The 19,689-nt window shown below is 42.3% G+C and overlaps 1 protein-coding gene across 7 annotated transcripts in view; it reads right to left on the bottom strand.

Moving 5' to 3' along the window:
• The window catches only part of LOC129862715 (receptor-type tyrosine-protein phosphatase zeta-like), a 74,016-nt gene that overhangs the window by 16,798 nt on the left and 37,529 nt on the right, over positions 1-19,689 (bottom strand). For 6 of the 7 annotated variants that reach the window (XM_055934614.1, XM_055934615.1, XM_055934616.1 and 3 more), the window contains exons 3-10: positions 19,485-19,664; positions 18,862-19,013; positions 17,897-17,992; positions 15,958-16,024; positions 13,924-14,081; positions 4,853-5,003; positions 2,610-2,794; positions 2,208-2,334 (exon numbers count right to left, since the gene is read on the bottom strand). In XM_055934614.1, coding sequence (XP_055790589.1) covers positions 2,208-2,334; positions 2,610-2,794; positions 4,853-5,003; positions 13,924-14,081; positions 15,958-16,024; positions 17,897-17,992; positions 18,862-19,013; positions 19,485-19,664 — 1,116 coding nt within the window. Of the gene's footprint in view, positions 1-2,207; positions 2,335-2,609; positions 2,795-4,705; positions 4,815-4,852; positions 5,004-13,923; positions 14,082-15,957; positions 16,025-17,896; positions 17,993-18,861; positions 19,014-19,484; positions 19,665-19,689 lie in introns of those variants that run through there. The other variant, XM_055934617.1, reaches the window with a different exon arrangement.

The following is a 19,689-nucleotide window of genomic DNA, read 5'->3' as shown; positions in this document are numbered from 1 at the left end:
CTAGTCATAGACTGTTCTCTATGCTACCGCAGGGCAAGCGGAACCAAAGCACCAAGTCTAGGTCCAAGAGGCTTCTAAATGGCTTCTACCCCCAAGCCATAAGACTCCTGAACATTTAATCAAATGGCTACCCAGACTATTTGCATCCCCCCCTTTTTACCCTTTTTAATAACTCTAATAATAATATTATCTCAATTACCTCGACTAACCGGTGCCCCCGCACATCGACTCTGTACCGGTACCCCCCTGTATATAGCCTCTCTATTGTTATTTTACTGCTGCTCTTTAATTACTGTTACATTCATTTTTTTAATTTTCCCCCGGTATTTTTCTTAAAACTACATTGTTGGTTAAGGGTTTGTAAGTAAACATTTCACTGTAAGGTCTACTACACCTGTTGTATTCGGCGCATGTGACAAATAAAATGTATTTGATTGATTTGAATGCAGTCTCCGCTAAAGCAGGAACATTGCCTTTAAATTTCAATCACGCTGTGAAGCTGAACTTCCACGATGCGGATTGAACAGAGCCCTTAGTTACAACTTTGACAATTAGTAACAATGACATTATATTCTGAGATATTGGCCCCATTGACAAACCCAACGACGTTCTTACAGACAGACACTTTACTTGAAACGTACTTTAAAATGTACCTGAAAGAATAACCATAAGGAGACACTCACACACACAAACAGATTGAGTATTTGTGAAAACCATTCTGTTTTTGATGGTATTTTTTTGATGAATTGGGTGCAAAACTTTATTTTAATTCACAGATTGGTCTTCAGTTCCAGGATAGAGGCTTGACAAAAATCTTCGGACGCTTGATATCCACATCTTTCAATGGGTCCACAGTATATGAAGTGGCAAATCATTAGATAGTATGAACCTATATTAGAAATCGTGGTGAATATGTTGCTGTCTCACCAGGTGAGAGAGAGAGAGAGGGAGAGGGAGAGATAGATAGAGAAATAACAACAGGAGGGAAAGTTATCCACAGGTAGTACTTCCGCCTCAGCACAAACTGAGTGTTAACACACCCATGCACATGCACTCACAGGCCCACGCACACACACATCCTCTTACCTGGATGGGACTAAGTTACACATCATGGAGGCCTCAGGCCAGATCAGAGTGGGTTTGTAAAGCATGAGGTGGGTTTTTCAAAAGTTAAGTGCAGAGGGAAGGGATGAATGAATGAATTCACAAACACGATTCACAAATGAGTTGTTTTGTCCCCACAATTGTCACAGCACATTCGGTCACACAATTGTTTCAAGTCATTTGGATGAGTGTATACAATTCATGCACATCGAAATATGATGCAGAGTATTTTTAGCAAGACAAAATGTGTTTATTATAAACTTACAATTCAGGAGATACAGGGTACCCATCATTTCATACAAATGCTGCACACAAGCAAACATGATCTTACTGTGACAGGAGGAAAAGATGCCATTTCAAAACAAAAGTACCATTTTTTATATTTTGTGTGACATAGAAGGTACACATGGAATAACCTTTGACCTTAAACAAACAGATTGAGGGGGATATTCTTCCGTCTTAGAAATCAAAGCACACTTGAAAAGGGTACAAAGAAAGATGAACAGAAGATTTCACCAGGGACAGAGTACAATACACGCAGTACATTTACTGTGGCACATAGAGGAACTGGGTGCATGTTTAAAGGAACAGAACTGGACAAAGAGAAGACACAGAGAGACTGGGGGGGGGCTTCTCAAATCACAAACAACGTCATACAGGGAGCATGGCCAAGACGGCTAGGGAAACAGAAGTGGCTCTGGAAACCAGTGAGAGTTCGGTGGGTGTGAAATGTGTGGTCATTTGCGGACACCGTGGACACCACGTGGACACCAATCAGAAACGACGACAGAACTACATCTTTAACTTCTTCAGAATTCCCTTAACACAATCTGTTCATACTCTATCTGAGAAGCCTTCAGGGCATCTTATCGGCAAACTGACTGACTGACTAACTAGGCTACACTAGCGGTAAGTGTGACTTTGCTGTTAAGACCTACCATTAAAGCAATACAGTAAAGGGAACTGGTTTGCAAATGATCAACCGTCTATGTTTGGTCTCTACTCTCTATGTCAGCAGAACGCTACGGCAGAGTATAACCCCCCCCCCCCCCCACCCTATGTACGGTCTGTGTAGACGTATTGGCGGTCGCGGTCGCTCTTACCGGGGTTGTCGATCGGCATGTCGACAGTCAGCTGCTCGCTCACGCGGCCGTACAGACCGTTGGTGCAGACCGCCATGACCTGAACCACGTAGCTGGTGTTGGCCATCAGGTCCTGCAATATGGCCCCCTGGGGAACGACGGGGAGAGGGGAGTACAGGGGGTTTAGGGTGGTGGCGATGTGGAGGGTTATACCTTTGTAGGATCTGTTCTTGCTTTCAATCATACTATGGTTCTTTAGTTTCTTTGTTTGTTTCTTCATCCATTCCCTCATGCATTTGTTCATTCACACAAACCTTCCAAAATGTGATTGACCTCAGTTGGTGATCTGCGTGTTAGTTTGCTGAGCTCCAGCTCACAAGCATTCGTTCCGTGAACAACCCACGCTACATAAATGTCCCTCACCACATCCTGGTCTCCGTCCGTCAGGTACTCAAAGGCCGGAGGGTCCTCTCCCTGGGCCAGCTTGTAGGTAACTGAGTACTTCTCTATCCCGGCGTCGTACACCGCCCGTGGCCGCTCCCACATCACCAGCAGGCTGGTCAGGTTATGGGGGTCTGCCTGCACGTTCTCCGGCTCTGAACTGCAGACTGACAGAGAGAGAGAGAGAGGCAGAAGAGACAGAGAAAGAGCGAGAAATAAATACATCTAAATTATTTTAGATTCATAACAATTCCAGGTACAATAATCACTTGCAGTGGTACAAAGAAATGCTGTGTAGAATAAATGTCAAACTTCATTCCGGACACCAAAACCAAAATATTGGTTTTGTGTTTTGTGGTGGAAAATTTGCATGGGGGAATAATGGTCATCACAACTGGGTGTTTCTCCCGTTATGAGAGCTAAACCGTGCCTCATGCCTGTGTCAAAGGTCACCATCAAAGATTAGTGCTGCACTAATGCAGCTCACAGACACACGGAGACTCTGGGATTAACACAGATTAGAGGGGGGAGAAAGAGATTTAAATCAATCAAAATGAGACCAGAGACAATGGCCAAGGACAACAACTAAACCATTGACACATTATCTAAGCCTGCACTTCAGTTTACTTAGATAAGTATCCTCTTTTCCCAGAAGGGTCATAAGGGCGCCACAAGAGTAGACCATGGAAATCATTTGTGGTGAGGGGGTGAATGCATTAATTTAATGTTTGTAATGATGCTGAGGGATTTAAGAAAGATACTCACATTTTCTGTACTAACCCCTTTTCAACACAAGAGGGCAGAGAGGAGCAAAGAAACAGCAATATTTTTCTCCAGTTCTTTTCTTTATTTAATTTGTTTTGTGACGTGCATCTCACACCTATTCATGTACATCATGTACATTATATATCATATTCAATGCACTGTATCCATTTTCCGAAGACGTTTGGAAAGTGCTCTGTGAAAGGGAGGGGGCAGCCACAGTAACCTAGCAACACCTAGCGACCACCAGGTCTAAAGAGGGGAGAAAGAGGGGAGAGAACTTTAAACTGAGAGTCTAATATCATTGCTGGCATGTAGGGAAAGAGAGAGAGAGAGAGAGAGAGATAAAGATGAGAGAGTGAGAGGGGCTGTATATTAGCCTGGTGCCTAAGCATCCACAGCAATTAAATTCTCCCTTCAAGGATATAGAGAGTCCGGGTATAATTAAGAAAGGCACACACACACAGATGCTGACACACATGCTGTCTTATATTGAATGCCTGCCAGCATGCCACATGCTAGTTAAAGTCCTGATTAATGCTGATGTCTAACCAGGAAACACACATCAAACTGCCATCACGGCTTTACTAGGGTCAGGACCCAGTCATAGTATGATACATCAAATGAGCTCTGTGAGACAGCCACAGTGTACCGTGTATATGTGTGTGTGTATATATGTGTGTGTGTGTGTGTGTGTGCGCGCGTGTGTTTGTGTCACAGATTACATTTGCCCATAATAAGCTGCAGGTTCTCAGTTGGGTTACCAGTCTTGCCTCACATGTATCAACATCCACCTATGACATGTTAATAGGCCACCAAAAGTGTCACAAATATATTTATGATGTTTGTTATTGGTATGTTGCTATTTTCTGCTCAGAATTAAGCATTCTATGCTCTGTTGCAATGACAATCTAGCATTAATACATATTAATTCTCTATTTGTCTGCGAGTTACTTGGCAGCAGACTATTCCAGCCCAGCATTAACAAACTTGAATCTATTCATCACTTAATCATCAAGACCATGATTAGTTGAATCAGGTGTTAGTGCCAAGAACCAGGAGTGAATACGACAGATATTTGAATGGATTATTGGAGACAGACAGACAGGTACATACTGGGTGTGAGGACCTCCTCTGTCAGACAGACAGACAGGTACATACTGGGTGTGAGGACCTCCTCTGACAGACAGACAGACAGACAGGTACATACTGGGAGTGAAGACCTCCTTTGACAGACAGACAGACAGACAGACAGACAGACAGACAGGTACATACTGGGAGTGAGAACCTCCTCAGACAGACAGACAAGTACATACTGGGAGTGAGGACCTCCTCTGACAGACGCAGACATACAGACAGACAGGTACATACTGGGAGTGAGGACCTCCTCAGACAGACAGACAAGTACATACTGAGAGTGAGGACCTCCTCTGACAGACACAGACAGACAGACAGGTACATACTGGGAGTGAGGACCTCCTCTGTGCCGGTGTAGGAGGAGAAGGCCTGGCCCATGAACTGCTGCTGCTGCTCCCTGTAGTTGTTCTGCAGGTAGTCCATCAGCATCACGTAGCCCGCCTGCTGCATGGTCATCACCTCACAGAACATTTCCAGCTACAACACAATGAACAGTTATAACCTCTTATGACCCTTCATAGCATAACCTCAAAATAATGTCACAGAGGAAGTCTGCTGCATGGTCATCACCTCACAGAACATCTCCAGCTACAAACATGCAACCAACACATTCATACACACATTATTACATAGCTATAACATGTCTTAATGTTATATAGTCAGCTGCATGGTCATCACCTCACAGAACATCACCAGCTAGAATACAATACAACCAACACATTCATACAGAACAATGGCTCTGTGACTTATAGGAAGATTTTAACCCATTTAGCCCCAACATTTATTCACGGGGGAGCCATCATTGTAAAGCCCTAGTTATTTTTTGTTGCTTTGACAAAGTAATTTCTTAAGATTTTTCATTTATTTGATGTGATCAGTGATTCATTTAAGTCTGGCCCTCAGTTTAAGATTGACCCTGTACGTGAACTGAACTGTCCTTTAAATATGGTGAAACTATTCCTTTTTAAATATTTCATTCAAAATAAATATTGAACATCTAATAGTTATCATAATAGTCAAATAATAGTGTAAAAGCAGGTGAGCTGGTTCTACTCTTTTTGGTCATTTTCTGGTGTTTTGTGGTGGAAAACTGAGTGGGTCGAAAACAACACGTCAACCCTGTTGCCCATACATGTTGCCCAAACAATGTCATTTTTTTGTGAAACTCACGTTCAAATCGCCACTCCCTGTTTCACACAACAAGATTACATTCACCCTGTCACTAGGAGATTTATGGCTGATTTAAATTGAAATTGTCAACCCTCCTACAGTCAACCTTGTTACTTTAGTTGGCAATTAGTACGCACTTACTATAGTCTTTTTTTTATTTAACCTCTAGAGATTTTTTTTATTAAGTTGAACATGTTTTCTTTATGACAGAATGTTAAAATGAGGTGAAATCTTCTCCAAAGGCACTGACTTGATGGCACCACCCACATACTAGCTAATTACTATTACCATGATACATTCTCACAGACCTTCAAAACTATGGGTCATACAGTATTCAGATGTCACACAACCTAACACACAGGGCGTCAAAAATATCTTTCTGTAAATAAGAACATTGCAAATACAAATTTGTTCTTAATTGACTGGTGAAATAAGATCAAATAAAATAAAATACACACATGCTAGACACATGCATGGATGCCTGTCCTATACACCTCTTCTACAGTTGATTGTGTAACACTGTACAGAACACTGGTCCTCTGACTCACACAGCATTCCAAACAGAGTGGCTGTGAGTGTGACCCGGGGCCAAAACCGTGACTCGGGCAACCGCTGCAACAGCCATTGGTATGTACTAATGTAATGATAGGTGTGGTGTTGTCTAGAAACACACAGTAGTATTCATGATGATCATGGCGCTCTTATGGCACAATTTTTGCAAAATTACTTTTGCATACGCACAGGCATTGGTTATTAGTTCATGTTATCAAAACAACAAATATGTGGATAACGTTGTTTGAATATATAGGCTACTGTATGCACGACTGGCGATATGGTAATCCTATCACATAAGAGCTAGTGTACGCCTCGAGGGAGTGTTTGAAAAGCCACCAAGCTACACAATAGAGGAACAATTCTCCCAAAATGGCCTTTCAAAGTGTTTTGAAACTTGAGACGTGACATTACCCTACCATACAGAACCGAAAACAGGCGGACTGAAAGCCAGTTTAAATGGAAAGAGGGTGTGTGTCAGACAACGGGATGTCAACAGTTAAAGACTTAAAAGGAGTGTGAGTGCGTGTATGTCTTCCCTGTTACCCTCAGAGTATTTGTGATTGACAGGTATATAAAAGCTGTCATTTAAACAAACAAATAAAGGCGCACAGAGGCCTTTACTCTGCTTAAACTGAAACGCATGGTGCTGACACACACACACACACACACACACACACACACACACACACACACACACACACACACACACACACACACACACACACACGAGAGCCACGATCAATTATGAATGCAGACATAAATCAAAAGCAAAGTTCTGGCACAGAGTCAGACACAAAAACAAAAAGACACAGGCGCCGGCATAATGAAACAGTTTAGAAGTGACTTGTGAAAACAACCTTGTGCAATGCCTTTTAACTATACAGATGAAGGAGTGTATGTTAAGGTCCCACCCAACCCATTCACACTCTAAAAGACATCTGTCAACTCCCACTCTCCCTGTTGCTCACGCTATCTCTTCTTCTGTACTGACAAAAAAAATCCACACACTCTCTGATTTCATAAATGCACACACAGGTGTTCAGTTGAAGTCAGAAGTTTACATACACCTTAGCCAAATACATTTAAACTCAGTTTTTCACAATTCCTGACATTTAATCCTTGTAAAAATTCCCTGTCTTAGGTCAGTTAGGATCACCACTTTATTTTATAAGAATGTGAAATGTCAGAATAATAGTTGAGCGAATTATTTATTTCAGTTTTTATTTATTTCATCACATTCCCAGTGGGTCAGAAGTTTACATACACTCAATTAGTATTTGGTAGCATTGCCTGTAAATTGTTTAACTTGGGTCAAACGTTTTTGGGTAGCCTTCCACAAGCTTCCCACAATAAGTTGGGTGAATTTTGGCACATTCCTCCTGACAGAGCTGGTGTAACTGAGTCTGGTTTGTAGTAGAGGTCGACCGATTAATCGGAATGGCCGATTAATTAGGGCCGATTTCAAAATACCGATTTTCATAACAATCGGAAATCGGTATTTTTGGATGCCGATTTTGCCCCAATTAATTTTTTTACACATTTAATTAACGAGGCAAGTCAGTTAAAGAACACATTCTTATTTTCAATGACGGCCTAGGAACGGTGGGTTGACTGCCTTGTTCAGGGGCAGAACGACAGATTTTTACCTTGTCTGCTCAGGGATTCAATCTTGCAACCTTACGGTTAACTAGTCCAATGCTCTAAGCACCTGCCTCACGAGGAGCCTGCCTGTTACGCGAATGCAGAAAGAAGCCAATGTAAGTTGCTAGCTAGCATTAAACTTCACTTCTCTTGCGTTCATTGCACGCAGAGTCAAGGTATATGCAACAGTTTGGGCCGCCTGGCTCATTGCAAACTAATTTGCCAGACTTTGACGTAATTATGACATAACATTGAAGGTTGTGCAATGTAACAGGAATATTTAGACTTATGGATGCCACCCGTTACAAAAAATACGGAACGGTTCCGTATTTCACTGAAAGAATAAACGTTTTGTTTTCGAGATAATAGTTTCCAGATTTGACTATATTAATAACCTAAGGCTCGTATTTCTATGTGTTATTATGTTATAATTAAGTCTATGATTTGATAGAGCAGTCTGACTGAGCGATGGTAGGCACCAGCAGGCTCGTAAGCATTCATTCAAACAGCACTTTCGTGCGTTTTGCCAGCAGCTCTTCGCAATGCTTCAAGCATTGCGCTGTTTATGACTTCAAGCCTATCAACTCCCGAGATTAGGCTGGTGTAACCGATGTGAAATGGCTAGCTAGTTAGCGGGGTGTGCGCTAATAGCGTTTCAAACGTCAGTCGCTCTGAGACTTGGAGTAGTTGTTCCCCTTGCTCTGCATGGGTAATGCTGCTTCGAGGGTGGATGTTTTCAATGTGTTCCTGGTTCGAGCCCAGGTAGCGGCAAGGAGAGGGATGGAAGCTATACTGTTACACTGGCAATACTAAAGTGCCTATAAGAACATCCAATAGTCAAAGGTATATGAAATACAAATCGTATGGAGAGAAATAGTCATATAATTCCTATAATAACTACAACCTAAAACTTCTTACCTGGGAATATTGAAGACTCATGTTAAAAGGAACCACCAGCTTTCATATGTTCTCATGTTCTGAGCAAGGAACTTAAACGTTAGCTTTCTTACATGGCACATATTGCACTTTTACTTTCTTCTCCAACACTTTGTTTTTGCATTATTTAAACCAAATTGAACATGTTTCATTATTTATTTGAGGCTAAATTGATTTTATTGATGTATTCTATTAAGTTAAAATAAGTGTTCATTCAGTATTGTTGTAATTGTCATTATTACAAATACATTTTTAAAAATCGTCCGATTAATCGGTATCTGCTTTTTTTGGTCCTCCAATAATCGGTATCGGTATCGGCGTTGACAAATCATAATCGGTCGACCTCTAGTTTGTAGGCACACCCTTTCTCAGTTCTGCCAACAAATGTTCTATAGGATTGAGGTCAGGGCTTTGTGATGGCCACTCCAACACCTTGACTTTGTTGTCCTTAAGCCATTTTCCCACATCTTGGAAAGTATGCTTGGGGTCATTGTCCATTTGGAAGACCCATTTGCGACCAAGCTTTCACTTCCTGACTGATGTCTTAAATGTTGCTTCAATATGTCCACATAATTTTCCTTCCTCATGAAGCCATCTATTTTGTGAAGTACACCAGTCCCTCCTGCAGCAAAGCACCCCCACAACATGATGCTGCCACTCCCATGCTTCACGGTTGGGATGGTGTTCTTCGGCTTGCAAGCCTACCCCTTTTTTCTCCAAACATAATGATGGTCATTATGGCCAAACAGTTCTGTTCTTGTTTCATCAGACCAGAGGACATTTCTCCAAAAAGTACGATCTTTGTCCCCATGTGCAGTTGCAAACCGTAGTCTGGTATTTTTATGGCAGTTTTGGAGCAGTGGCTTTTTCCTTGCTGAGCGGCCTTTCAGGTTATGTCGATATAGGACTCGTTTTACTGTGGATTTAGATACTTTTGTACCTGTTTCCACGAGCATCTTCAGAAGGTCCTTTGCTGTTGTTCTGGAATTGATTTGCACTTTTCACACCAAAGTACGTTCATCTCCTGGAGACAGAAAATATCTCCTTCCTGAGCGGTATGATGGCTGCGTGGTCCCATGGTGTTAATACTTACATACTATTGTTTGTACAGATGAACGTGGTACCTTCAGGCATTTGGAAATTGCTCCCAAGGATGAATCAGCCTTTCTGAGGTCTTGGCTGATTTCTTTTGATTTCCCCATGATGTCAAGCAAAGAGGCACTGAGTTTGAAGGTAGGCCTTGAAATACATTCACAGGTACACCTCCAATTGCCTCAAATGATGTCAATTAGCCTATCAGAAACATCTGAAGCCATGACATAATTTTCTGGAATTTTCCAAGCTGTTTAAAGGCACAGTCAACTTAGTGTATGTAAACTTCTGACCCTCTGGAATTGTGAGACAGTGAATTATAAGTGAAATAATCTGTCTGTAAACAATTGTTGGAAACATTACTTGTGTCATGTACACAATCAAATCAAATCAAATTTTATTTGTCACATACACATGGTTAGCAGATGTTAATGCGAGTGTAGCGAAATACTTGTGCTTCTAGTTCCGACAATGTAGTAATAACCAACGAGTAATCTAACCTAACAATTCCACAACTACTACCTTATACACACAAGTGTAAAGGGATGAAGAATATGTACATAAAGATATATGAATGAGTGATGGTACAGAACGGCATTGGCAAGATGCAGTAGATGGTATAGAGTACAGTATATACATATGAGATGAGTAATGTAGGGTATATAAACATAAAGTGGCATAGTTTAAAGTGGCTAGTGATACATGTATTACATAAAGATGGCAAGATGCAGTAGATGATATAGAGTACAGTATAAACATATACATATGAGATGAGTAATGTAGGGTATGTAAACATTATATTAAGTGTCATTGTTTAAAGTGGCTAGTGATACATTTTTACGTACATTTCCATCAATTCCCATTATTAAATTGGCTGGAGTTGAGTCAGTATGTTGGCAGCGGCCACTAAATGTTAGTGGTGGCCTGCAGATAGAAGCTGTTTTTCAGTCTCTCGGTCCCTGCTTTGATGCACCTGTACTGACCTCGCCTTCTGGATGATAGCGGGGTGAACAGGCAGTGGCTTGGGTGGTTGTTGTCCTTGATGATCTTTATGGCCTTCCTGTGACATCGGGTGGTGTAGGTGTCCTGGAGGGCAGGTAGTTTGCCCCCGGTGATGCGTTGTGCAGACCTCACTACCCTCTGGAGAGCCTTACGGTTGTGGGCGGAGCAGTTGCCGTACCAGGCGGTGATACAGCCTGACAGGATGCTCTCGATTGTGCATCTGTAGAAGTTTGTGACTGCTTTTGGTAACAAGCCAAATTTCTTCAGCCTCCTGAGGTTGAAGAGGCGCTGCTGCGCCTTCTTCACAACGCTGTCTGTGTGGGTGGACCAATTCAGTTTGTCCGTGATGTGTACACCGAGGAACTTAAAACTTACTACCCTCTCCACTACTGTCCCGTCGATGTGGATAGGGGGGTGCTCCCACTGCTGTTTCCTGAAGTCCACAATCATCTCCTTTGTTTTGTTGACGTTGAGTGTGAGGTTATTTTCCTGACACCACACTCCGAGGGCCCTCACCTCCTCCCTGTAGGCCGTCTCGTCGTTGTTGGTAATCAAGCCTAGCACTGTAGTGTCGTCCGTAAACTTGTTGATTGAGTTGGAGGCGTGCATGGCCACGCAGTCGTGGGTGAACAGGGAGTACAGGAGAGGGCTCAGAACGCACCCTTGTGGGGCCCCAGTGTTGAGGATGAGCTGGGTGGAGATGTTGTTACCTACCCTCACTACCTGGGGGCGGCCCGTCAGGAAGTCCAGTACCCAGTTGCACAGGGCGGGGTCGAGACCCAGGGTCTCGAGCTTGATGACGAGTTTGGAGGGTACTATGGTGTTAAATGCTGAGCTGTAGTCGATGAACAGCATTCTCACATAGGTATTTCTCTTGTCCAGATGGGTTAGGGCAGTGTGCAGTGTGGTTGCGATTGCGTCGTCTGTGGACCTATTGGGTCGGTAAGCAAATTGGAGTGGGTCTAGGGTGTCAGGTAGGGTGGAGGTGATATATATGGTCCTTGACTAGTCTCTCAAAGCACTTCATGATGACGGAAGTGAGTGCTACGGGGCGGTAGTCGTTTAGCTCAGTTACCTTAACTTTCTTGGGAACGGGAACAATGGTGGCCCTCTTGAAGCATGTGGGAACAGCAGACTGGGATAGGGATTGATTGAATATGTCCGTAATCACACCAGCCAGCTGATCTGCGCATGCTCTGAGGACGTGGCTGGGAATGCCGTCTGGGCCTGCAGCCTTGCGAGGGTTAACATGTTTAAAAGTTTTACTCACCTCGGCTGCAGTGAAGGAGAGCCCGCAGGTTTTGGTAGCGGGCCGTGTCAGTGGCACTGTATTGTCCTCAAAGCGAGCAAAAAAGTGATTTAGTCTGTCTGGGAGCAAGACATCCTAGTCCGCGACAGGGCTGGTTTTCTTTTTGTAATCCGTGATTGACTGTAGACCCTGCCACATACCTCTAGTGTCTGAGCTGTTGAATTGCGACTCTACTTTGTCTCTATACTGGCACTTAGCTTGTTTGATTGCCTTGCGGAGGGAATAGCTACACTGTTTGTATTCGGTCATGTTTCCGGTCACCTTGCCCTGGTTGAAAGCAGTAGTTCGCTCTTTCAGTTTCACGCGAATGCTGCAATCAATCCACGGTTTCTGGTTTGGGAATGTTTTAATCGTTGCTGTAGGTATTATGTCGCCAATGCACTTTCTAATGAACTCGCTCACCGAATCAGCGTATTCGTCAATGTTGTTGTTGGACGCAATGCGGAACATATCCCAATCCACGTGATCGAAGCAGTCTTGAAGCGTGGAATCAGATTGGTCGGACCAGCGTTGAACAGACCTGAGCGCTGGAGCTTCTTGTTTTAGTTTCTGTTTGTAGGCTGGAAGCAACAAAATGGAGTCGTGGTCAGCTTTTCCGAAAGGAGGGCGGGGGAGGGCCTTATATGCGTCGCGGAAGTTAGAATAACAATGATCCAGGGTTTTACCAGCCCTGGTAGCACAATCGATATGCTGATAGAATTTAGGGAGTTTTGTTTTCAGATTAGCCTTGTTAAAATCCCCAGCTACGATGAATGCAGCCTCAGGGTGTGAGGTTTCCAGTTTACATAAAGTCAGATAAAGTTCGTTCAGGGCCATCGATGTGTCTGCTTGGGGGGAATATATATGACTGTGATTATAATCGTTGAGAATTCCCTTGGTAGATAATGCGGTCGACATTTGATTGTGAGGAATTCTAAGTCAGGTGAACAGAATAACTTGAGTTCCTGTATGTTGTTATGATCACACCACGTCTCGTTAATCATAAGGCATACCCCCCGCCCCTCTTCTTACCAGAAAGATGTTTGTTTCTGTCGGCGCGATGCGTGAAGAAACCAGCTGGCTGCACCGACTCCGTTAGCGTCTCTCGAGTGAGCCATGTTTCCGTGAAGCAAAGAACGTTACAGTCTCTGATGTCTCTCTGGAATGCTACCCTTGCTTGGATTTCATCAACCTTGTTGTCAAGAGACTGGACATTGGCGTGTAGTATGCTAGGGAGTGGAGCGCGATGTGCCCGTCTCCAGAGCCTGACCAGAAGACCGCTTCGTTTGCCCCTTTTACGGCGTCGTTGTTTAGGGTCGCTGGCTGGGATCAGATCCATTGTACTGGGTGGAAGGCAAAACACAGGATCCGCTTCGGGAGAGTCATATTCCTGGTCGTAATGATAGTGAGTTGACGTTGCTCTTATATTCAGTAGTTCCTCCCGACTGTACGTAATGAAACCTAAGATTACCTGGGGTACCAATGTAAGAAAAAACAAAATACTGCATAGTTTCCTAGGAACGCGAAGCGAGGCGGCCATCTCTGCCGGCGCCGGAAGTAGAAAAGAAGATGTCCTAACCGACTTGCCAAAACTATAGCTTGTTAACAAGAAATTTGTGGAGTGGTTGAAAAACAAGTTTTAATGACTCCAACCTAAGTGTATGTAAACTTCCGACTTCAACCGTACATGGACACACTCACACACAGACCCACCTGCGTGTCGGAGATGGCCACAGTGTTCTTGAAGACGATCCACTCCACGGTCTCAGTGCAGGGTGGTGTGGTGAGGGAGCCGTTGTAGATGAAGTACTTCTCTGTGGAGTTGGGCAGGAGGCCCCGGAGAGAGAAGGGACCCACCCTCCCACTCTTACCTAGACAGGGGGAAAGTGTAGGGAACGCAGACAGAGAAGCAAAAGTGAAATAGAGGAACAGATCAAAGGGAAGAGAGAATGACAGACGATAGAGGATAACCAATACAGGATAAATGATAGATTATGAATGATAGAGCATGAACGATATATGATAACCGATAGAGGATAACCAATAAAGTATGAACGATGGAGGCTGAACGATAGATGATAACCGATAGAGGATAGAGGGTAAATGATAGAGAATGAACGATAGAGGATAAACAATAGAAGATAAATGACAGAGAATAACCAATAGAGGATAGAGGATAAATGATAGAGGATGAACAATAGAGGATAAACAATAGAGGGTAAATGATAGAGGATGAACGATAGAGGATAAACAATAGAGGATAAACAATAGAGTATGAATGATAGAGTATGAACGATATAGGATAACCGATAGAGGATAAACAATAGAGTATGAATGATAGAGTATGAACGATATAGGATAACCGATAGAGGATAACCAATAGAGTATGAAAGATGGAAGTTGAACGATAGATGATAACCGATAGAGGATAAACGATAGAGGATAAAGAGTTAATGATAGAGAATGAACGATAGAGGATAAACAATAGAGGATAAACGATTGAGAATAAACAAAAGAGGATAAACAACAGAGGATAGCCAATAGAGGATAAACAATAGAGGATAAACGATTGAGAATAAACAAAAGTGGATAAACAACAGAGGATAGCCAATAGAGGATAAAAAACAGAGAATAGCCAATAGAGGATAAACAATAGAGGATAAACGCTAGAGTATGAACGATAGAGGATGAACGATAGAGGATAAACAAGAGGATAAACGATAGAGAATGAATGATAGAGAATGAACGATAGAGGATGAACGATAGATAAACAATAGAGGATAAACGATAGAGGATGAACGATCGAGGATAAACAATAGAGGATAAACAATAGAGAATGAACGATAGAGAACAGAGGATAAACCCTAGAGGATAAACAATAGAGGATAAACAATAGAGAATGAACGATAGAGAACAGAGGATAAACCATAGAGGATAAACAATAGAGGATAAACAATAGAGGATAAACAATAGAGGATAAACAATAGAGGATAAACAATAGAGGATAAACAATAGAGAATGAACGATAGAGAACAGAGGATAAACCATAGAGGATAAACCATAGAGGATAAACAATAGAGGATAAACAATAGAGGATAAACGATAGAGGATAAACGATAGAGTATGAACGATAGAGTTTGAACGATAGAGTATGAACGATAGAGGATAAACGATAGAGAACAGAGGATAAACCATAGAGGATAAACAATAGAGTATGAACGATAGAGGATAAACGAGAGGGTAAACAATAGAGGATAAACGATAGAGTATGAACGATAGAGTATGAACGATAGAGCATGAACGATAGAGGATAAACGGTAGCGTATGAACGATAGAGTATGAACGATAGAGGATAAACGATAGAGGGTAAACAATAGAGGATGAACGACAGAAGATGAACATAAAGAAAACAGTGTGTGTGTTTATGCATTAGTGCATGCCTGTGTGTTACATTAAGGCACAGTGAGGTAGTGGGTGTATGATTGTGGGGGATAGTGGCCCTTGAATTTACATGAAATGAGTTGATGCACTCTGTAATGCCTACCTGCATTGAAAACTTCAACCTCCATTAGCATTAACTATCGACTGTACAACATACTTTTACTGAAACTTAGGAACAGCGCTGTGCAGTAATACATCGATAATGAAATGCAAGAGAGATAATTATGGTTGTGCTTACAGCAGGTGAGTAAAAAAAAGTTGATTGGTTGAGGTTAGAGTTTTTAGGGTTAAGTCAGGGTGACATACCGAATCGGCTGACACGGTTGATTCCGTCGATAATGGCTATGTAGTTGTCATTGTCTTCGATGCTCGTCTGTAAAGAGGGAAAGGCAGTAGGTTAGTCAGGCATCTCAAAAGCCTACAGTAGCTTCCTCTACTCATCTCCTCCCCCTTACCTTTTTGTGTCCCTCCATTTATTGGGCTGCTTTAAAGAGGCAATCTGCAGTTGCTACATCCATTTTGGGACGTACATGTATTTATTTTATACTTTATTTAACCAGGTAGGCCAGTTGAGAATAAGTTCTCATTTACAACTGCGACCTGGCCAAGATAAAGCAAAGCAGTGCGACAAAAACAACAACACAGAGTTACACATAAACAAACGTACAGTCAATAACACAATAGGAATATAAATGAATAATAATGTAGCCATTGATTCTTGAAAAATAGAACTTATGATCTCATGATCTCAGTTCGACTGTCGTACCCAATCAGAACCCAAAACATAACCTTGTTTTTACTACATTGTTTGTAAACAAAGTAAATGTAAATAAACACTATGTTGCCTCAAAATAATTGCTAAAACTACAATGTTGTTATAATGGATGGTCAGTCCTTGTATACATAGCTCTGTCAATGAATTTGAGAGTGCTTACATTTCTCCAGCGCCATCCCTCAGCTTTTTACTGAAATAGGGGCATGGAGATCACTTTGTTATTGTTTGAACTGCTGAATGCCCCTTTAAAGCTGTGACCAGCTTAGCTGAAGCTAACACTGATGCTAAGCTAAAGCCAACACTGATGTTAAGCTAATAGCTAGAGACGTGATATTCCACAGCTGACCGTCTATGTACTGTAGCATGTCTAATCTCTGCTCAGTCTGATGCTGTAGTGGGTAATCCGTTCCACTATTCTGTCCCCTTTGATTTCCCAGGTGGGCAGCGGAGTGTAGCGTAAGATGTGTGTGCTAATCTCCTCAACAAACACACACACGCATGGTATTGACCTGCTGGTATTCTACACTGTCAGTTACTGCCAGGCTGTTTATTCAGTAGAGGTACTGTTCAGACTAGTTATGTAGATACAGTAAGTCATCCCTCATCGACTATGAAAATCATTGCTGGTATGGACACAAAATGATCCAACAAACACTCTTGACACAGGTCACAAACACACGCACACCTGCACAAAATCAAATCCATCAGCACACTCCGCTTCCTGTCAATGTCAACATATGACATACCTGTCAAGGACACCCACTCCCCCCAATCTACAGTACCTACCTACCTGAACACACAGGTAGGTAGGTACTGTGGCCATAGTAGGTCACAACATACAGACCAATGGTAGAAAAAGTACCCATTGTCATACTTGAGTAAAAGTAAAGATACCTTAATAGAAAGTGACTCAAATAAAAGTGAAAGTCACCCAATAAAATACTACTTGAGTAAGTCCAGAATTATTTGGTTTTAAATATACTTAAGTATCAAAAGTAAACATACGTGCTAAAATATACTTTAAAAGTAAAAGTATATATAATTTCACATTTCTTATATTAAGCAAACCAGACAGCACCATTTTCTTGTTTTTATTTTATTTACGGATAGCCAGGGGCACACTCCAACACTCAGACATCATTTACAAACTAAGCATTTGTGTTTAGTGAATTCACCAGATCAGAGGCAGTAGGGATGTTCTCTTGATAAGTTTGTGAATTGGACCACTTTCCTGTCCTGCCAAGCATTCAAAATGTAACGAGTACTTTTGGGTGTCAGGGAAAATGTATGGAGTAAAAAGTACATTCTTTTCTTTAGGAATGTAGTGAAGTAAAAGTTGTCAAAAATAGAAGTAGTAAAGTACAGATAGCCCTAAAAACGACTTAAGTAGTACTTATTAGTATGTTTACTTAAGTACTTTACACCAATGATACAGACACACTCAGAAAATGACCACACACTCACGCCCACCTCAAACAGCACAGAGAGAGCTGTGATCCTGCCCCCGTCCTTGATGGCCTGGTCTAAGGACTCAAAGCGATGTGCTTCATAACAGTAGATCTGCATCTGGAACAGACAAGGTACAGGAGATGGTTGATATCCCTTCAACTGTCCTTGAGAGTAGGGCTGAGTGCTATATCCTATTTTAAGGTATACTGGTATGGATCCACATATTTGGATCTTTGGATTTGAACAATACTGTCTATAGCGATATTTTGATACAATGCTAAACTAATCGGAGTACTTCACAGTCAGTTTTGTCCTAGTTTGGTTGAGAATAAAACCATCAGCATGGAGAAAGCCCATTAAAACCACTTAGAATTCCTACGGTCATGTACAACGTATAAAACATATTTAGAACTTTTCAGAAACTTAACCGTTTCATCGTGTGTGTTCCAAATATCTCTAACAGTCGCCCCAATGTGAGTTTTTTTATGCGAGTGATGTCAGAATGCACTCACTGTTGAAAAATGTGATTGTTACGCAACAGGACAGTTAACCCGTGCTGTCCTTAAACCAAGGCACGCTGCCTGCTAATTATCTATAGGCTATGTTTCAACTTGTCAATTTCAGATTAGTTAGTATTTTCTAACAACAGTTTGAATTGAGGTGTGTACCACCTCCTCATTAATTCTCACAGAAGTAGTCCATTTCACTGTTGCGGATGTTTGAGGCTTTACTGAGCCGGACAATCTCTCTTCGAAGAGAGCCCAAGCACTTATTCGGTTTGAGTGTACACTGCAGGGACCACTGTAGAATGATCACACCCGTGTGTTGGTAAGTGTCAACGGGATAAATACTGTCAAATACAGCCAAACAGTCAAAAATTTGAAAGCCCTACTTGGGAGGTTACAATGAGGTCATACTCTGTCATATGGAGGTTATAACAAGGTTATACTCTGTCATAGTTATAATGGGCGAATGTCAGGTCTTACCTCCAGGGGGTACTTCACCCCGTTGAGGCTGTGTTCGGAGCCCTCTGAGGAGGCGTTGCAGCGTCCCCAGTGGAAGGTGATTCTTCCCACCTTAAACCTGCCCCTCAGCCCCCCTCCACTCACATAGAAGTCTCCCTCTGGGTTCACCGCCACTGGAGAGAACACACAGAGGGTGTTAGTTGACCCCATTAAACAACCCACACATACACTCACACACACTATATTGATGTGGCCTGAAGCTTGCCAAGTGAAAACACAAAAGTCACGTACACACACACACATCCATCGGCTTTAAAAGTGCCATAAGTATACACTATAAAAATGCCCAATCTTTCAGTATCTAACAATATATAATAATTTCCACATCATCATATTGTATTGTATTCCTCCTTCCACTCTTCTTCTGCACCTCCTCCTTCTACTACGACACCGTAGTATTAAAACCCAGACCACAAGGCTCTGAGACAGTTTCTTCCCACAGGCAGTGGATACTGAATAGGTGACTGAATGGCTGGTTGCAGACAGGACTGTTTTACTGTATTACTTTGGCTTTACAGTTTCATTGCTGGCTGCTGTAATGCTGTTTTTATGGTGACGACTTATGGGGACGTGAGAGCGCATACCTGTCTTGCCGTCGTTCTTGATGGTGGCCCCATCAGACATCGCTTCCTCCCAGCCCTCGAACTTCAGCTTTTGGAACTGAACTTTGACCTGTGTCAGCTCCTCCTCGATGTTGATGGGTGACTGTCTGGCATTGTTACATGATGGGTACTTCTTGGCCCAGTTGTTTTGGTTGAGAGTCCCTGCCAAAAGAGAGTTGAAATGTGT

Source organism: Salvelinus fontinalis, chromosome 9 (genome assembly GCF_029448725.1).
Source record: "Salvelinus fontinalis isolate EN_2023a chromosome 9, ASM2944872v1, whole genome shotgun sequence".
In the NCBI taxonomy this organism is placed as follows: Eukaryota; Metazoa; Chordata; class Actinopteri; order Salmoniformes; family Salmonidae; genus Salvelinus; species Salvelinus fontinalis.
The sequence above is the reverse complement of the archived record's forward strand: the minus strand, read 5'-3'. Positions and strand labels throughout refer to the sequence as shown.